The 17,832-nt window shown below is 51.2% G+C and overlaps 1 protein-coding gene across 4 annotated transcripts; it reads right to left on the reverse strand.

Annotated features, from left to right (window-relative positions):
* Positions 1-1,532: 1,532 nt before the first annotated feature.
* On the reverse strand, positions 1,533-16,854 carry TP53 (tumor protein p53). Of its 4 annotated transcripts, XM_084761518.1 has the most exons (12): positions 16,699-16,854; positions 8,017-8,207; positions 7,801-7,896; positions 7,324-7,342; positions 6,882-7,232; positions 5,754-5,937; positions 5,562-5,674; positions 5,031-5,140; positions 4,616-4,752; positions 4,457-4,530; positions 3,089-3,225; positions 1,533-2,331 (listed from the first exon to the last, which is right to left on the reverse strand). In XM_084761518.1, exons 3-12 carry the CDS (start codon positions 7,866-7,868, stop codon positions 2,250-2,252), a joined length of 1,275 nt encoding a protein of 424 aa, XP_084617644.1. In that variant the 5' UTR covers positions 7,869-7,896; positions 8,017-8,207; positions 16,699-16,854; the 3' UTR covers positions 1,533-2,249. The 4 variants fall into 4 exon arrangements, with proteins under 4 accessions (XP_084617644.1, XP_084617643.1, XP_084617642.1 ...); XM_084761517.1 differs by lacking the exon at positions 8,017-8,207 and having other exon boundaries at positions 7,801-7,893; XM_084761516.1 differs by lacking the exon at positions 8,017-8,207 and having other exon boundaries at positions 5,031-5,137.
* Between the last annotated feature and the right edge of the window lie 978 nt (positions 16,855-17,832).

The following is a 17,832-nucleotide window of genomic DNA, read 5'->3' on the forward strand; positions in this document are numbered from 1 at the left end:
TCGCCGAAGACTCGTGGTAGTAAGACAGACGTCAGGACAAAGCATGGGGAGAAGTGGAAGGCTGTGCTAGACGCTGGCCCAAGGCTCAGACCCCTTCAGTTGGAAAGCCAAGTAAAAGGGAGACCAATGCTGAGGTTAGCCTGGGCTACTTAGTTAGCAAGCTACGGTCTGAAAAGAACCGAAGGAGTGGAGACGCAGAGCTGTAGCTGTTCTGTTAAGTGGAGCTCTGTCAGGAGCGGCAGCTCGCCACTACCTCCCCCCCCCCACACACAAGTGGCCAACTGTAGAGATCGCGCCCCAACCGGCAACCATCTTACCCCACCCCTGCTCTTCGAGATAAGGGGCTAATATCTGCGGCCCCTGATCACATCTCTTTGGATTTAGCTAGTTCTCAGTGAAGCACCAGATCAAAGAGGGGACAAGGGCAGTGGTGAGAGGCAAGCGCTTTTCTGCGTCCTGCACATTAGGACGGAGAGCAACTGAGGTCAAGCTCTCAGGGAGCTGGGGCCTGCCGGCTGCAGGAGACGCTGTAAGACTGACATTGCACACTTATACAAAATGAAGTGAAAAAGACGGACCCTAGTTTGCTGTGAGAACATGTTTCCTATAACAAGTTTTTAAAAAAAATGGTGGTCTTGAAGCAAGGGGCAGGTCCCTTCCAAGCTGTATAGGACCCTTGCGCAAGGCTAAGGGCTCCGACTGGCTCTTTAAGCCAGTTGACAGGCAGAGGACAGTGGCCTCAAAGTCCCTCTGGACCTCAGGACCTGTCTCTCCATCACCAAGAGACAAGGCCAAGCCATGTGCTCACTGACTGGCTCTGCCAACAGCAGGCTATGGGGAGAGCTTGGCCTAGCCCCCCTCCCTGGGAGCCAGCAGCACCGAGGAACAGGCTAAGAGAGGGTGCTGGGCTCCCCAACTCTGACTCTCCTCCCCACCCCAAGAAGCCCTTTCAAAGGATTTCCTGGCAAAGTGCAAAACTTCAATTCATTCAACTGCCTGGCATGAGGCCCAGGATATGGGGATGCTGGGAAGGCCCCAAACCTCACCTTAACTGCCCCTAGCTTCCTGGGACCCTGGCTGGCAGGCCTCCCACTGGTCTCTCCAGCCAGGAGCAGCCACCCCTTCCCTGTGGAACCCAGGCACCCTGATCCTTTCTTGTGGAGCAGATGGTCGCTCCAGAGGCTCAGGCTTGCTAAATCGGACGTTTAAATCCAGTAATCCTTGGTAAGAGGCTACCAGGAGAGGCAAGCCCAGCCCTGCAAGTAGGGGGGTGGGCGAGAGGCCCGTGTGCCAGCCCTGGCAGCAGGGACAGTGGGTTCCCAAGTTATGAATGGACTTTACCCTTCTCCCTTCTTGTCATTCAGGGCACAGACTGACCCAGTCTGCAGCCTTGTTCCTCCCCTGGAACCCAAGCAAGCCTCCCCCAACTCCAGGCTCAGGCGGCTGCCACCCAAATTCATCCCTGCACCTGGGAGCCCCAACAGCCTATGCCAAAATTGACCCCCGCCCCCCCCCCCAAAAAAACATACAAGTGGTAACAAAATTTTATTGTAAAATGAGAAATCGATATATAAAAAGGGGTATAAAAAGGGGGAAGGGACGGGGCAATGAGTAAATGTGGACAGGCCTGGCAGAGTTGGAAGAAACTGATCCTGAGCACAGAGTGAAAAAAATAAATGGATCTTGGTAGATCCGGACCCTATGAGAGCCCAAGATAGAATCCTACAGGCTGTGGGGCTGGGGTGACATTTCATTTTAGGTGCCAAGAAGTGGCTGGATAGGATTTCACTGGGCCAGCAGAGACCTGGCAACTACCAACCCATTCCCCGACCCGGGCCATGAACCAGCACTCCCGGAAGGGGCCGAGTCCTGTGGACAAGGTAGGAAAAGGCAGTGGAAGAGACAAACGTTACTTCAACTCTCACAACAAGCCCTGAGAAGTCGGTACGCTGGTCTACATCTTACAGGTGCGCCGATTCAAGTTTGGAGAAGAGTAAACTCAGAAATGGGTGGCGCGTCACCACCGCCTAAGGACTGTAAACTCCAACCCCACCTGCGAAGAATTTTCTTCCTCTCTTCAAGCCTCTCCTCATAGCCAAAGTCTTAAAAGCTAAGCTGGTGCATCCCACCACCCTCCCCAGGTATCAGTGATGACCAGACCCAAGCAGTGGCTCAAGCACCCAAGTCATAAAACGGCAGGAAAGGAGGGGCTGGGGTGGGGCTGGGGTGGGGGCAGGAAGGAGAGGACGTCAGTCTGAGTCAGGCTTCTTTTTCTTGATCATGAGATTCTTGCGAGGGGAGGTGAACTTGTCCTTCTTGGTCTTCAAGATGCTGCAGGAAGAGAGAAGAGGGATGGGTGGGTGACGTGAGAGAGCCAGCAGTTGGGCTTTTCTCCTTGATCAAGGCTTGGGAAGCTCTAGGATGGAGGCTGAGAGAAAAAAAAAAAAAAAGAATTCGAGCCCGGCGGTGGCGGCCGCACACCTTTAATCCCAGCACTTGGGAGGCAGAGGCAGGCGGATTGCTGTGAGCTCCAGGCCAGCCTGGTCTACAAAGTGAGTCCAGGGCAGCTAGGGCTACACAGAGAGACCCTGTCTTGAAGAACAAAAACCAAACAAAAAAAGAGAATTTAAGATGGTCTCTACCAGGGGTAGGTAGTCACAGAACTTGTTGGAGTGCCTGTGAGGATCAGCCTATTCTCCCTTCCGTACCACGAGAAAGGTCTTGCTATGTAGCCCTCAACTTTGTTTTATGAGACAGGGTTTCTCTGTGTAACAGCCTTGGTGGCCTGGACTCATTGTTTTGTAGACCAGGCTGGCCTGGAACTCACAGCAATTCACCTGCCTCTGCCTCCTGGAGTGCTGGGATTAAAGGAGTTCCCCCACCACACCCAACTTTATGAAGGCTTCCAACTTCCTATAACTGCCCTGCCCCTGTCTTCCTTGCTGCTGGGATTACAGGAGTGTGACACCTTGTTGTCCCTCGTGCTACTTTATAGATCCTGAAGTGGGGAGGAAGGAGGCCTCACAGGGCCCATTAGCATTTGGCAGGGTAGAGTAACCTCGCTTGCCCAGCAGCCTGGGTCACTCACCTGGAGTGAGGGCCGCTGTCCCCCGACTCCTCTGCAGCAGCAGCAGCAGCAGCAGCAGCAGCAGCAGCGTGAGCATCCTTCAGTTCCAAGGCTTCATTCAGCTCTCGGAAGAGCTCAAAGCGTCTACGCCCCCAGATCTGTAGCAGGGGTGAAGGGGGCAGAAGCACCAGGCAAAGTCCCAGTGAAAGTAACAGACCTTCAGTAGAAAGTGTACATCCAATTTGGGTCTTTCCCAGTTAGCACTAACATAGCAGCATGGCGCTCTGTGGATGCTGGTGACAGACAGCAAGCCTCAACTCTCAGCAGCATGGTGGGGGGTGGGGAGGGGAGAATTCAATCTGGGAAAATGCACCCTGCCGCTGAGCTGTGGCGTCCGGAAGGTTAGGTGTCTGGGACGTGGTGCATGCCATGCAAGTATTCTGAAACCAAGCTATGTCTCATTTTTTCCCCCCTAGATAAATAAAAAAATTTAAGGGCTACTTTTTCTCACAAGCTTCCTTGCAAAAAACTTGTAGCCACCTTCCTCAGTTCTGAGATTACAGTATGTGTGTGTCACCCACGCCTGGCTCTAAATTAATTTTTTTGGTATATTCTCACCCCATGCCAACAGGGTTTCTGTGCGTAGCCTTGCTGTCCTGGAACTCACGAGAGATCCACCTGCCTCAGCGTCTCTAAATGCATGTGCCGCCACAGCATGGCTGGACATGGTGTTTCCAAGCAGCACCTACTTTATGGTGACAGTTACTGTCCTCAGGTGCAACTGAGAGCCACTGTCTGAGACACCACTGCCCACTGAGCATGCGCTCTGAAGCTAATGTAAAGCAGAGACAAAGCAGCTAAAAAAGTGGGGGGTGGGGTGGGGTGGGGTAGAGAGATGGCTCAGAGGTTAAGAGCACTCATTGACTGCTTTTCCAGAGGTCTCGAGTTCAATTCCCAGCAACCACATGGTGGCTCACAACCATCTATAATGTGATCTGGTGCCCCCTTCTGGCCTGCAGGTGTATATGCAGGCAGAGCACTGTAGCACTGTATTCAAAAAAAAAAAAAAAAAAGCAGCAAAAGCGGGGTGAGATACCAGCACTCGGGAGGCAGAGGCAGGAGGATCGCTGTGAGTTTGAGGCCAGCCTGGTCTACAAAGCAAGTCCAGGACAGCCAAGGCTACACAGAGAGACCCTATCTGGAAAAACCAGGGGGTGGGGGGTGGGGATGGAATGGATGGATGGGACAGAAGCTAAAAAAGAAATGGCATTCTGGGTACTAGACTTAGATCTTTAACCTGGTGACAATTCTAGCTTTGTGCACGCAAGAGGCATCAGAGGCAGTGATGGACACATCTTGTCTGAGACGCGACCCTCCCATGCTTGGTACCTTAAGGGTGAAATACTCTCCATCAAGTGGTTTTCTCTTTGGCTGGGGAGAGGTGTTCCCGTTGGTGGGCAGTGCTGTGGAGAGCAGAGCAGCATCGAGTGAGTGACTCTGGGATGAAGCTGAAGGCTTTCCTCCACCTTCCCTCTCCTGCCTGCTCACCTCGCTTATGGCTCCCTTGGGGTAGCTCGGGGCAGCCTTCTCTCTTCTTGCGGAAATTCTCTTCCTCTGTCCGACGGTCTCTCCCAGGGCAGGCACAAATGCGGACCTCGAAGCTGCTCCGCCCCAGCAGGTTCCCACTGCCCGGGATAAGAGAAGGGAACCTTGTGAGAAGTAAGGGCACTGGGCCCCCCCAAGCGGTCTAAACCAGGCCCCCGCCTGCTCCCAACTGCTCTTGTCCTATCTGGGGCTCCAGCTGCAGGGACCCCCGAGAAGCCACAGATAAGAGACGTCCCTAAGCCAGAGAGGGCACAGAGGAGGAGACTTCATCTCTGCAGATAAGGTAAAGAGGGCTAGGCATGTGTGTGGTAGGGGGCGGGGCTCACAGACCTGAGGGAACATGTTAGCGGCTGCCTACCTGGCGTCTTCCAGTGTGATGATGGTCAGGATGGGCCGGCGGTTCATGCCCCCCATGCAGGAGCTATTACACATGTAGTTGTAGTGGATGGTGGTACAGTCAGAGCCCTGCTGGGGGAGGACACAGGATCTGGGGTGAATCCACTCCCAACCTCACCACAGGGCACCTACAGCAAACAGGAAGGTCTATGGCCTCTAAAAAGCCTGTTTCAGTTGTAGAGTACCGCACACCTCCTGGAGTTGTGGGGTACAGGATGACAAGTGTGCAGGAGACGGGGCGTGGCACTCGCTGAGCATGTGTGAGGGAACCTGGACCGCTTTACCTCCCATCTGGGTGGCCACCGACAACCCCTTCCAGACCCCCTTTCTCGCAGAGACCCAGTTGTTAAAGCAGACCTCAGGCAGGGCACGGTAGCCCACACTTGCAAGTCTAGCATTCAGGAGGCTGAGGCAGGAAGGTCCCTACAGGGTTAACATAAGTCTGGGCTAGAACAAATCAAATCCCGTCTTTAAAACAAACGAACCAACAGACCTCAGGTGACTCATATGGCACCACCACACTGTGCCGAAAAGTCTGCCTGTCATCCACGTATTCAGCATGCAAGTTGCCTTCCACTCGGATAAGATGCTGGGGAGGAGCCAGCCCTAAGAGCAATGGAGCATTAGGTCAAAGGCTGGGGCACCCTAGGCAAGCGGTTTCTCACCCCCATAGCCCAGTGCTCACCGTCGCCATCGGAGCAGCGCTCGTGGTGAGGGCAGCGTCTTACAACCTCTGTCATGTGTTGTGAGTTCTTGTAAATGGCCATGGCACGCACACGGGTGCCGGGCGGTGGCGTGGAGCTGACCCACAGCTGCACGGGGCACGTCTTGGCCAGCTGGCAGAACAGCTTATTGAGGGAAGGAGAGTACTGCAAGAGAGGAGGAAGTTTTGATGGCCAGGGGACAAGCTGCGAGCAAGGGTCAAAGTGGGGAGCCGATGAAAAAAGACACGGCCCATCGGGGGCAGAGGCAGGAGGATAGCTGTGAGTTCAAGGCCAGCCTGGTCTACAAAGCGAGTCCAGGACAGCCAAGGCTACACAGAAAAACCATGTCTCAAAAAACAAAACAAAACAAAACAAACAAAAAAGCAAAGCAAAGCAAAGCGTGTCATAGCAGAGCCTGGTGAGCATTGACAGGCCTGGGCTACATAGCAGGGCTATTTTCTCTCTCTTCTTGGTTTTCCAAGCCAGGATCTCTCTGTGTAGCCCTGGCTGTCCTGAAGTCACTTTGTAGACCAGGACAGCCTTGAACTCACAGAGACTTGCCTACTTCTGGTGTGTGCCTCCACACCAGGCTTGTCCTTTTCTTTCTTAAATGGGGATCTTACTAAGCAGCCTTAAGCCGGGCATGGTGGCGCATGCCTTTAATCCCAGCACTTGGGAGGCAGAGGCGGGCGGATCTCTGTGGGTTCGAGGCCAGCCTGGTCTACAGAGTGAGTCCAGGACAGCCAAGGCTACACAGAGAAACCCTGTCTCGAAAAAACCAAAAATAAAAACTAAAAACTAAGCAGCCTTAAACACGCCTGCCTAGACACACCCAGCAGCTGCAATGACAGGGAGCACACTAAGCCTGGGCTTGGGGGATCGTCTCCAAAAACCAAGAAAGGACCGGGAGGAAGGAAGTGCCACGCCCCGTGGAGAGATGCAGAGGTACGAGAAGAAGGATAGAAGGAAGAGAAAGGTTCACGGGGAAATCGAGCTGAGATACGTGTTCGAGCTCGCAGGCTAAAGAGGAACCCCCAACACTTAGACAGAAAAGCAAACAAACAAAACAACCATGCATCGAAAGGCCGCGACGCCTCAAGCCCACTGACCGTGCATGTGACAGACTTGGCCGTCCCCGAGTGCAGGAAGCGCAGGTGGAAACCATAGCTGCCCTGGAAAGTTTTCTGGGAGGGGACAAAAGATGACAGTGGCCAGGGAGTGGTTGGTGCAGGGGCCACTGGCGCAGGAGCCTCGGTGACAGGGTCCTCGGCCAAAGGCGCTGCGGCCATCGGGGCGGCTTCACCCAGGCCGTCCAGCCAGTTAACATCCGGGAACAGGAGCAGATCTTCCACGGAGTCCGATGGCAACAAATTGGACTGCGGCAGATCTTCCACGGAGTCCGACGGCAGCAAGTTGGACTGCGGCAGATCTTCCACGGAGTCCGACGGCAGCAAGTTGGACTGCGGACAGGACAGAGAAGAACCTCAATGCTGCTGTTGTCGGTTTACCAACCGCCTGGCACACCAAGCCCTCAGCCCGTGCCGCCCTTACCAGGTCCTTTGGAGGAAGCCTGGAAAGCAAAGAGGAGAGAGTTAGCATCGCTGATTTCATTTTCCTGGGAGACAGAGCTTTACTTATCCCAGGCTGCCCTTGAACTTGTTAGGTTCAAACTTCTGACCCTCTTGCCTTCACCTCCCAAATGCAGGGGACCACAGGCACCCAACACCACAACGTGTTTCAGCACCCCTGCTTTTGTTCTTCATGGGCCTCTGCTAGGGGACAGGATCGGCGGGTGGGCGGAATGGGTACTTCAGAGGCCCCGTAAGATCCACTCACGGGCCGGGCGTGGTGGCGAATGTGTTTAATGCCAGCACTTGAGAGGCAGAGGCAGGAGGATCTCTGTGAGTTCGAGGCCAGCCTGGTCTACAAAGAAGAGTTCCAGGACAGCCAGGGCGATTACATAGAGACACTCTGTCTGGGGGGGGGGGGGGGGGGGACCACACACCCACCCATCCAGCATCCACTCACAGTTTCCACAAGTCTGAAAACGTCTCAGCATTGGGCTCAACGCTGAGATCCAACTGTGGCTCCTCCATGGTTGTATCCAAGAAACCTGCCAGGCTGCTGTGAGAAGAAAAATGAGGTGTAGAAAAAAAATAATGCTTTTTTTCCTGCTCCCATTCCAGTTCCCAAATATTACCTTTGTTAGCAAGCTTTAAGGTGCTAAGCTGGGCAAATACTCACCTGTTCTAACCTGTGTACGCTGGCCTGGACCACTTCCCCTTTTAGTCTCGCCCTGGCCGCTCCTGCTCCATCTGTCCTCAGGGCGACCCCAGCAAGGTAACCTTCCTTATAGATCCTTCTTATTGTCCCTCACTGGATCCTCTCTGGGAGTCCAGCCCTCACTCTCCTGATCAGGTATTGGCTGTTCAGCTCTTTATTAACCAATCAGAGATGGTGGAGAACAAGTTTTACACAACACTGAGAGAGGAGAGTCTTCGTAGAAATGACACAAGGGCTCCGACCAGATCTCTGTGCACGGAAACCGACCTCTGAATACACAGCGCACAGACCATGTCCCAACATGGAGGCAAAACCAGAGGGGCAGCTCTCTGGCCTCTTCTCAGGCTGCTCCTCCGGCAGCCCAGCCTCTAATCTGAGTCTCTGATTACACACTGCCTTAAGGAAAAGATGACGCGAGAGGCACGCCCCAGCCCCACACGCTCTCCCACAGCCTCCTCCGGGCTTCAGGATCACTCATGGTTGCACACACCAGCGCCTCACCAGTACCCCGGGACAGTCCCCCACCCCTGGCAAATTCCTGAACATTCAGCAATTTCCCTACAGCCTTCTTCCCTATGGGCTCTGGCTAGCACTTCCTGGCTCAATCACTTTGGCTCCTACAGGAGCAAAGTTGCTGTTTCTATTCTCCCGATGGCTAGGAAGTCGGCTCTTCCTTATCTTGTATGCCATAGCTCCTCAGAAATGTCCAGTCACAGCCAGCCAATCTCCAGCAAGCCGCAACACGGTACTCTTCCTAGCATTTAGGCTGGATGGTTCCCACCCCCCCCCATCTGTTTTTCGAGACAGGGTCTCTCTGTGTAGCCTTGGCTGTCCTGGACTCGCTTTGTAGACCAGGCTGGCCTCAAATTCATATCAATCCACCTGCCTTTGCCCCCAAGTGCTGGGATTAGAGAGGCGTGCACCACTACACCTGGCCTTTTTTTTTTTTTTAAAGATTTATTCATTATTATGTATATGTGTACACCTACAGGCCAGAAGAGGGCATTAGATCACATTGTAGATGGTTGGGAGCCACGATGTGGTTGCTGGGAATTGAACTCAGGACCTCTGGAAGAGCAGCCAGTGCTCTTACCCTCTGAGCCATCTCTCCAGTCCTTATTTCCACTATTATGTGGATTGAACACTTTCTTGTTTATTTAAGACTTTGGGAAATCTTTTCATATGAGTTATTTTATTTGCCACCATAGTCTTTTTTCGAGACAGGGTCTCTCTGTGTAGCCCTGGCTGTCCTGGACTCACTTTGTAGACCAGGCTGGCCTCGAACTCACAGCGATCTGCCTGCCTCTGCCTCCTGAGTGCTGGGATTAAAGGCGTGCGCCACCACGCCCGGCTGCCACGATAGTCTTACCTGCCATTTGACAGGTGACCAGCCAAGCACACATAGAAGGCAAGTTGAAGGAGCGTTCCTTAAAGATGGCCACCAAACAACAACAACAAAAAGACATTCACCCAAGCAGGCCCATGCACCACAGGCTCTTCTGCATGCGCCTCTTGCCATCATTTAAGGCAGATGATGACGAAAGCGAAGGACTGACTGGACGTGGAAAAGCGTGGGGGAGGCCCTGCGCTTCTTTAGATTAATAATTAATTGCTCAGGAGCCAAAGGTCCTGAGTTGGGCATTTCACTATTACTTACACTTACTGTAAGATGAGTCCTATCTGAAAGGTTAGCTTTTGGCCTTTTCCTTTGGCCTCGGGGTAGAGTTCAGTGGTTGAGTGTTTAGCTAATTTGTGAAGTCTAGGCTCAGCACTGCCACTCACTTCCTCAACAGCATACAAACACATGCATGTAAACCGAGACAAGTGCCTGCCAGGCACATATAAGACCTTAGCAATGTTAACATGTCCGCCTCCTTATAACAGGCTAATTAACAGCCTCTGTGAGCTAGCAGGGCTTCTGCGGAACTAACTGCTCCCACTAATGCAAGTTCACCTTGTCAGGGAACTCTGTTTAGTGAACACAGTGCGTGCGTGTGTAGGTAGGTGTACTGGGGTGGTGGCCCAATGCCCCATTCTCCCTGCTCTGTCACTGAGGTCATCAGTAGCAATTATGTTTTTCAGTGTTTCCTTAAGAAGAACAGTTGCCAATATGGACTTTTTAAAATTTTTATTTTTTAAAGACAGGGTTTTTCTGAGTAGCCCTGGCTGTCCTGGACTTACTATATTGACCAGGCTGGCCTTGAACTCATAGTAATCCACCTGCCTCTGCCTCCCAAGTGCTGGGATCACAGGCATGCGCCGTCCTTGCCAATATGGACCATTTTTGAACAGGCGCTTCTCACAGGAGGCCACAATACCAAGATTTTTTTCTAAATGAAGTCAAATGCTCAGGAAGGCTGGATGCTTAAGACAGTACTGGGGGGGAGGCAATAAACCCAGAAGAGGCCTGAGCACAATTACAGCCCCCGGGCCCACCAGGTCTGTCTTCCTGAGCGCATCTCATTTGATCCTCTGAGAAAGCCGTTAACAGATGAAGACCTGTCATCTCAACACTCAGAAGGCTGAGGCAGGACAGCTGGGACAGCTGGAGGGGTTCAGGGCTTGTCCGTGGCGGCCCTCCAACCGCAAAGCCAAAGTGAACAAATACTGCTAGCATCGCCATTGCCACCAAGGGATGGGAACCAGGAAAGGCAGAAGCCACACCCTACTCTGAACAAAATTACTCTAATGTTTCACAGGATTTAGTATAAAAATATTTTGAACTGGGCATGGTGGCGCATGCCTTTAATCCCAGCACTCAGGAGGCAGAGGCAGGTGGATCACTATGAGTTCAAGGCCAGCCTGGTCTACAAAGTGACCAGGACAGCGAAGGCTAACACAGAGAGACTCTGTCTCGAAAAACAAACAAACAAACAAACAAACAAAATATTTTGAGTCGGGCTGGAGAGATGGCTCAGAGGTTAAGAGCACTGGCTGCTCTTCCAGAGGTCCTGAGTTCAATTCCCAGCAATCACACGGTGGCTTATGACCATCTACAATGTGATCTGATGCCCTCTTCTGGCCGGCAGGTGTACATGCAGGCAGAGCACTTTACATAACAATACATAAATAAATATTTTTTAAAAATGTTTGAGTCTGGCAGTGTAGCTCAGTGGCAGAGTTCTTGCCTATTTTTTGGGGTCTGTGTGTGTTTGAAGCAGGGTCTCTCTGTGTAGCCCTGGCTGTCCTGGACTCGCTCTGTAGACCAGGCTGGCCTCGAACTCACAGAGCTCCGCCTGCCTCTGCCTCCCGAGTGCTGGGACTAAAGGCGTGCGCCCCCTCGGCCGGGCTGGCTCTTGCCTATCATATCCAATGCCCCGGGTTCAACCCCCAGCTGGGGGAACAGTGAGGAGAGGATACTGATGTTGCTGGTTCTAACGAGTAACAAGGGGGTGTCTGGTATAATCCCCAGCGCACATCTCACCCAGGAAAACCACCTCTGGACGCCCTTCCTAGAACAGCTGGCACGGACAGCATGAAGCCTGCACAACAAACCCTCTCCCGTCAGCGCTGTTGTGGATGTGGGCAAGGAGCGACAACGGGATCCACTGGCGGGAACGCACACGTAGAACACGCTTCCGGAAAAAGAATGCTTCAGAAACCTACTTGGTGAAAAATATGACTTGCAGAAAAACTCTTACGTAGTTTATATAAATCAGAAAATACACGGCTCTGTAACTGGAAAGGGCACCTGGCACCGAGGCTGGTTACCCTCAAAGTAATTCTTGTAAAATCTGTCAACTGGCCTCTATATGCGCACGCACACACATCCTCATAGCGTGGACCATTATTTTTATTTACTTCTATTTTCTGTTTTGAGACAGCCTCGCTGTGTAGCCTGGCGATATGGCAATTCCTCTGTTGTACCTGCCTGAGTGCCGGGTTCACGCGAGCGAGCCACCACATCACCAGGGATGAAGTGTGTGAAAGGCAGCAAGGATGAGCAAAACGTTAACGGAACCCATGGAAGCCTCAGGCTGGAGCTAGCTTCAGCCTTATGAAACAGGAGTGGGGGCCGGGAGGAGGCACAGGCCATACACTGTTTACGTGACTAAAATGTGAAAATGGTGTTTGGTACTTTTTTTAACTTGGCAAATTCTGAAATAGCGTTATAACCCTCTCCTGCACCAAGACAAAGACACTTGGTTCATTCTACCAGCCGAAGACAACCAAACCAAATAAACAAAACGTAAGGACAGGTGTTCGCTGTTAGCGCCCCTCCTTAAAGCTTGCCAGTTTTATGTTTAGGTCTCGAATCCACACCAACTCAGTAACTAAGGAGCCAAACTGACTTCTGTCCCTTCTGGTAGGACTTTCACTAGTGAACCATCCCGTTAGCACCTCAGGAAACATGACCTTTGGAACTTACTCCTCCTCCTCGCCCTCACCTTTTCTCGAGACAGACTCTTATTGTTTTAAAAATTACATGTATTATCAGTAGGCCCGGCTAGTGATCAATTAAGACGCAGACACTTGTTATATTTTAAAATAGCCTTAGTTAACCTAGGGCAGGGTAAATATTAATCTTTTAAATTACCTCTTATAATGGGGCAGGCATGAGATCCCAGTGTCAATCCCATGTCATCTGGTTTTTTTTTTTTTTTTTTTGGTTTTTCGAGACAGGGTCTGTGTAGCCTTAGCTGTCCTAGATTCACTTTGTACACCAGGCTGGCCTCGAACTCACAGCGATCCGCCTGCCTCTGCCTCCCAAGTGCGTGTGCCACCACGCCCGGCATGTCATCTATTTTTAGTAACTTTTATCAAGCTACCTTTTATTCAAAATCCCAAATACTTGTTTATGTTTTTTACCTAGCTGGGCCGGATTTTTTATCTACGCCGGCAACCATGTGTTTTTCCTCCAGCTAGCCCATGGCGGCCTTTTTCTCATCACTTTAGGTCTCTCTCCTTTGTCCTTGTGGCAGTCTCCGGTCTCCCCACCCCCAATTTCTCTCCTAGCCCCACCTATCTCCTCTGTCCTGTCCAGGTGGGATGGCTTTTTATTAAACAAAAGGTGGGTCAGACAGCAAGCTGTAATTAGCATCAAAATCCACCAGACCATCCCCCAACAGACTCTCGCTATGTATTCAGGGCTGGCCTTAAAATCATCACTGAGTCACCACTGACTGTCTTAACTTCCATAGTGCTGGGATACGAGGTCCTTAGTTTGCCATGAGGCTAGTTCCAAATCTATTAAGCCCTCGGATCCTAGCATGTGGGAGGCAGAGGCAGGTGGATCTCCTCATGGCCAGCCTTGTCTACAGAGCAAGTTCCAGGATAGCCAGGGCTACATAGAGAAACCTTGTCTCACAAACAGAACTCATTAAGGCCCAAATCATGAACATAACAGAAATAAAGGGATGGGGAAAGAGCAGAAGGTTTAATCACTGGACAAGTCTCCCTCAGCTGCAGCGCTCACAGGATGTTAACACCCTGAATCACACAGATTACTGCTTGGTTCCAATACAACCATCCTTGGACAAATCACGTGTGTTCAAGGGCTTACTTTGTTATTGTGGTTCTGGGACTTAAATCCAGGGCATCTTGTTAGTCAGGTTAAGTACTCTTATCACAAGCTGGGTTTCCATCGTTTTTTGTCTTTCTTTGACAAGGTCTAGCCATGGTGCCCATGTTGGTTGGTTTTCAACTCATGGCAATCCTCTTGCCTCAGCAACAGGGGGCAGTTTTAGCACTAAAGGAATGTGTCCTGTGTCCTTAATTACCCTTTCAGCATAAATGCCTGCTGGGTCTGACTTGTTAATGGATGGTAGTTTTTGCCCTTTTTTTGCTCTGCAGACAGTCTCATGTACCCTAAGTTGGTGAAGAAACACAGAGCAATGGGTGACCTGGAACTTCTGTCTCTAATTCGCACCCCCCCACCGCCTAGAGACAGGTCTCTCTGTGTAGCCCTGGCTGTCCTGGACTCACTTTGTAGACCAGGCTGGCCTCAAACTCACAGAGATCCACCTGCCTCTGCCTCCCCAAGTGCTGGGATTATAGGCGTGCGCTACCATGCCCGGCTCTGTCTCCACTTTTCATGTGTTTTTTCTTTCTTTTTTTTAAAGACAGGGTCTCACTTGATCTTGAACTTGTCAAGATCTGGAAATTGAGACCCTCCTGTTTCAGGCTTTCTAGCGCTGCTGAACAGCTGCTGTCAGGGTTGCAGTTTGTTTCTGTGCTGAATAGTAACCTCCGTTTTTTTCTTTACAAGATAGGGCCTTATTTTTGATCTTTGGCTGGCCTTGAACTCACAGGCACCTGCCTGCCTTTGCCCCCCTAGCCCAGCCCTGGTTCACCCTGGCTCCCTTCTTCAGTCAACACACTAACATTTATTTGGATAGCATTTATACTGCAGGGTCCTAAGTAAGCTATAGACGCGTTAAGCTTACGCACCCTATACTCCCAACCCAGTCTGCAGTAATTTACCCAGAGACTGAAGATATTTGTAGATAACGGATACCTCTCAAAGTTGTCTTTATGTAAAAAGCAAACAAAATTTGCACATACCTATATCTACATTTGTAAACAGCAGGGTGGGGCTCAGGGACACCCCCTTTTTACCTTGGAACAGGATCTTTTCAAATTCTGACACCAAACCCAGTCGAGAGATTACCAGAGCTGCAAGTCGATCTGCGTAACAAAGCAAGCCTGGACCTCTGGGATTGCCCAGCACGACATTTACTGCCTGGGTCCCTCATGCATAAAACTACCTGCAGTAATTTGTATACTTCTCTATAAACTTGAATTACCTAGCCTTCCTTTGAGTTTTGTACCTTAAGCTACGAAAAATAATTTTTAAAACTTTTATTTTTCTTTTTCCTTTCTACCTATTGTTCACTTTTTTTTTTTTTGGCTTTTCGAGAGCGGGTTTCTCTGTGTAGCCTTCACTGTCCTGGACTTGCTTTGTAGAGCAGGCTGGCTCACAGCGATCTGCCTATCTTTTCCGCCCAAGTGCTGGGATCAAAGGTGTGCAAGCAGCTTTTTGTTCACTTATGCTTTAGACTAAAATCACTAAACCTTCAGAAGAACAAAAAGAAATTTATTCCCTGTTCTTTTCTTTCTTTCTTTCTTTTTTTTTTTTAAAGAGAAAGTGTTTCTCTTGTGTAGCCTTAATTTTCCTTATTTATTTTCGAGACAGGTTTTCCTTATGTAGCCGAGCCTGTCCTGGACTCTGTAGACCAGGCTGGCCTCGAACTCACAGCGATCCGCCTGCCTCTGCCTCCCTGAGCGGTGGGATTAAAGGCGTGCGCCACTACGCCCGGCTGAAATACCTTTTTTTTTTTTTCTTTTTTAAAGACACGGTTTCCCTGAAAAACTGGATCCTGGCTGTCTTTGAACTCCCAGAGCGATAGCTGCACCTGCCTCTGTCGCACCGTGTCTCTCCCCCTCCACCGCCCTAGTGCTGGGATTACAGGCGTGCACCACAGTACTGTTTTTACCAAGACGGAAAAAGGAAAAGACAAGACTCGCATACTATCTGGTGCGCGGTAAGAAACTAAAACTGACGGTGCGGGACGGGGGCGCCTCCCGCGGAGAAGAACCCGCCTGCCCGGCGGACGCTCTTAGGGTCTCCGCGAGCCACGGGCAAGGTCCGCCCCTTCCGCCTCCAGGACGTGAGGAATGCGTTCACCCAGGGAATGGCTCACCCCAAAACCGGATACTCGGTAATTTGTTTTTCCGGCACGAACAAACGACCTATCCCTGCACGCTTTTTAAAACAAACACACCCTCCTTTGGAAAAGCAATAACCAAGGAATCTAGAATAGCACGAGCGAAGACATCAGCTTCCCTCCTCAAGCGTCAGCACCAACCTAGAATGTAGCCCCCCCCTTTTTACTCCCCTCTCGTCGACTGTGTAGTGAGCCGCTCCAGAAAAAAAAAAAAAAGAAAGAAAAAAGAAAGAAACCGGAAATGCTCCTGCAAGCGGCAGAAATGCAAATGTCTAGCCAAACAATAACTGGGCCGGCGGACCTTTCAGAAAAAAAGAAAAAGAAAGAAAGGAAGAAAAAAAAAAGGTTCGGGCGGCCCCCAGGGAAAACACTTCTCGCTAGCACGGTTGACAGTCTTTCCTTGGATTTTCTTAGTCTAGCAGAATCGGGGGGTACGGCTGAGAAAAAAAAGTCACCCCCAGGGACAAAGGTCCGGAAGTTGCTGGACCTTAGCGGCTAAGGCTTCCCTGATCACCCCGGTTTAACTAAGGAATGGAGCTCAAGGTCTCACTAGGATGCTGTGGGCTCTTAAAGTCTTAAGCCATGAATCTCGGGGTGGGGTGGGGAAAGAATCTCCGACCACAGTGCTCTGTGCATGTTATTTCTGGAGCTTCCGGCACCGGGTGGATAAGTGGGTGGCGGAGAGCAAACCCGTCTGGCGGTCTCTGCGGTCCCCAAACCCTCCGTGCACTTTCAGGTGCTCGGCTGGGAGGCTGGTTGGTGCTAGCATCACCATCGTCTACACTCATCACCTCCGACTTGGCACTCCCGTTCACCCCGCCGGCCGGGCTTCCATTCCCCCCCCCAACCTCGCTCGGGTCCCCCCGACTCCCCGGCTGCTCCACCCCCCAGTCCCCACCGTTCTCTCTAGTTTCCAATGTGCGAGCCGAGAGCCGGTGACTCAGAAAGGACTCATCACCGTGTGTCAGTCACTTACCCAGTCTTCATGCGAGCGTGTCCCCTTGCCGGAGGTAGGTTCCGGCCGGGGCGCCAGGCACCCCCTAATCCTTGTAGCTACCTGCAGTGAATTCGGGCACCAGAACTTTTTTTGCCAGTGTGAGCACATGGGAGGGGAAAGTCCCAATCCCAGCAACCCCCGCGAGACTGCTGGCACAAAGCTGGATAGTCGCCATAACAAGTAAGGGCAAGTCATTCTTGTAGGCTGAGGGCAAGAAATGGAGGCGGGGAGTTGCAGAGTGCGGATTCTCCCCGCGTTGTTGCTATCAGTGCGAACGTTTTTGTGAAAAGTACTCTTAAGACAGAGCTGTGGGGGAAATATTGGCGGAAACCGTTTCGGAGGACTTCTGTCACTGTATCACGAATAAAGGGTGAAAAGAATTAAGCTTTAAGGTCTATTTTGCGCCAACCACTGCTCTTTCTGATCCAGCTAGATGTAGTTATTTCCTTTTTGGCTTTGGGAAACGCGGTCTTTGTAGCCAAGGCTGGCCTTGAACTCTCGGCAGCCCCCCTGCCTTCGCCTCCCAAGTACAGGGATGAACCAACACGGGCAGCTAAGTTTTGTTTTCTCATCAGCTAATCACTTTAGAAAGTTCTTTCTTAAAAATCTCAATCTAACGTGTTCTCGGAGATACTTTATATCACACCATCTTTTTTAATTTCCTGTACAGTCCTCATCACTATCTGAAAAGATTGTTTTCACAGTCTTTGATTTCACAACGACGAAAACTTTATGGGGCATAGAGAACTTGTTATCTATTTTATTAATTACTGTTTTCTCTAATGCCTTGTACAGTGCCTGGGTAGGAATATTGATAATAAATATTGAATGACTAGGGAGTAGAGAAGGAAGGGAGGGGGGGGAGAAAGGAAATCTAATTTTGAGGTTGCCTAACTCAAAACAATATTTTCAGGGGGGGGGGGGCAGAGGGCAGAACTGTAGAAATTAAGCGCCCTCTGCAGGCCAGGGGAGGATGGGCGCCTTAAGAATTTCCCGGGGGCGGGGTGCGGGGTGGGCTGGGCTGGGACAGAAGGCTCAGCGGTTGACAGCACTGGCTGCTCTTCGAAAGCACCCGGGTTCAATTCCCAGCAGCACATGGCAGCTCACAACTGT

This window comes from Acomys minous, assembly GCF_964271855.1.
Source record: "Acomys minous genome assembly, chromosome: 16".
Lineage (NCBI taxonomy): Eukaryota > Metazoa > Chordata > Mammalia > Rodentia > Muridae > Acomys > Acomys minous.

Coding starts and splice junctions, on each gene's coding strand:
- TP53 (XM_084761515.1), bottom strand. Junction 5,675..5,753: donor GCGCTGCTCCGATGGCGACG/GTGAGCACTGGG, acceptor CATTGCTCTTAG/GGCTGGCTCCTCCCCAGCAT. Junction 5,141..5,561: donor TGCCATATGAGTCACCTGAG/GTCTGTTGGTTC, acceptor GTCCTCCCCCAG/CAGGGCTCTGACTGTACCAC.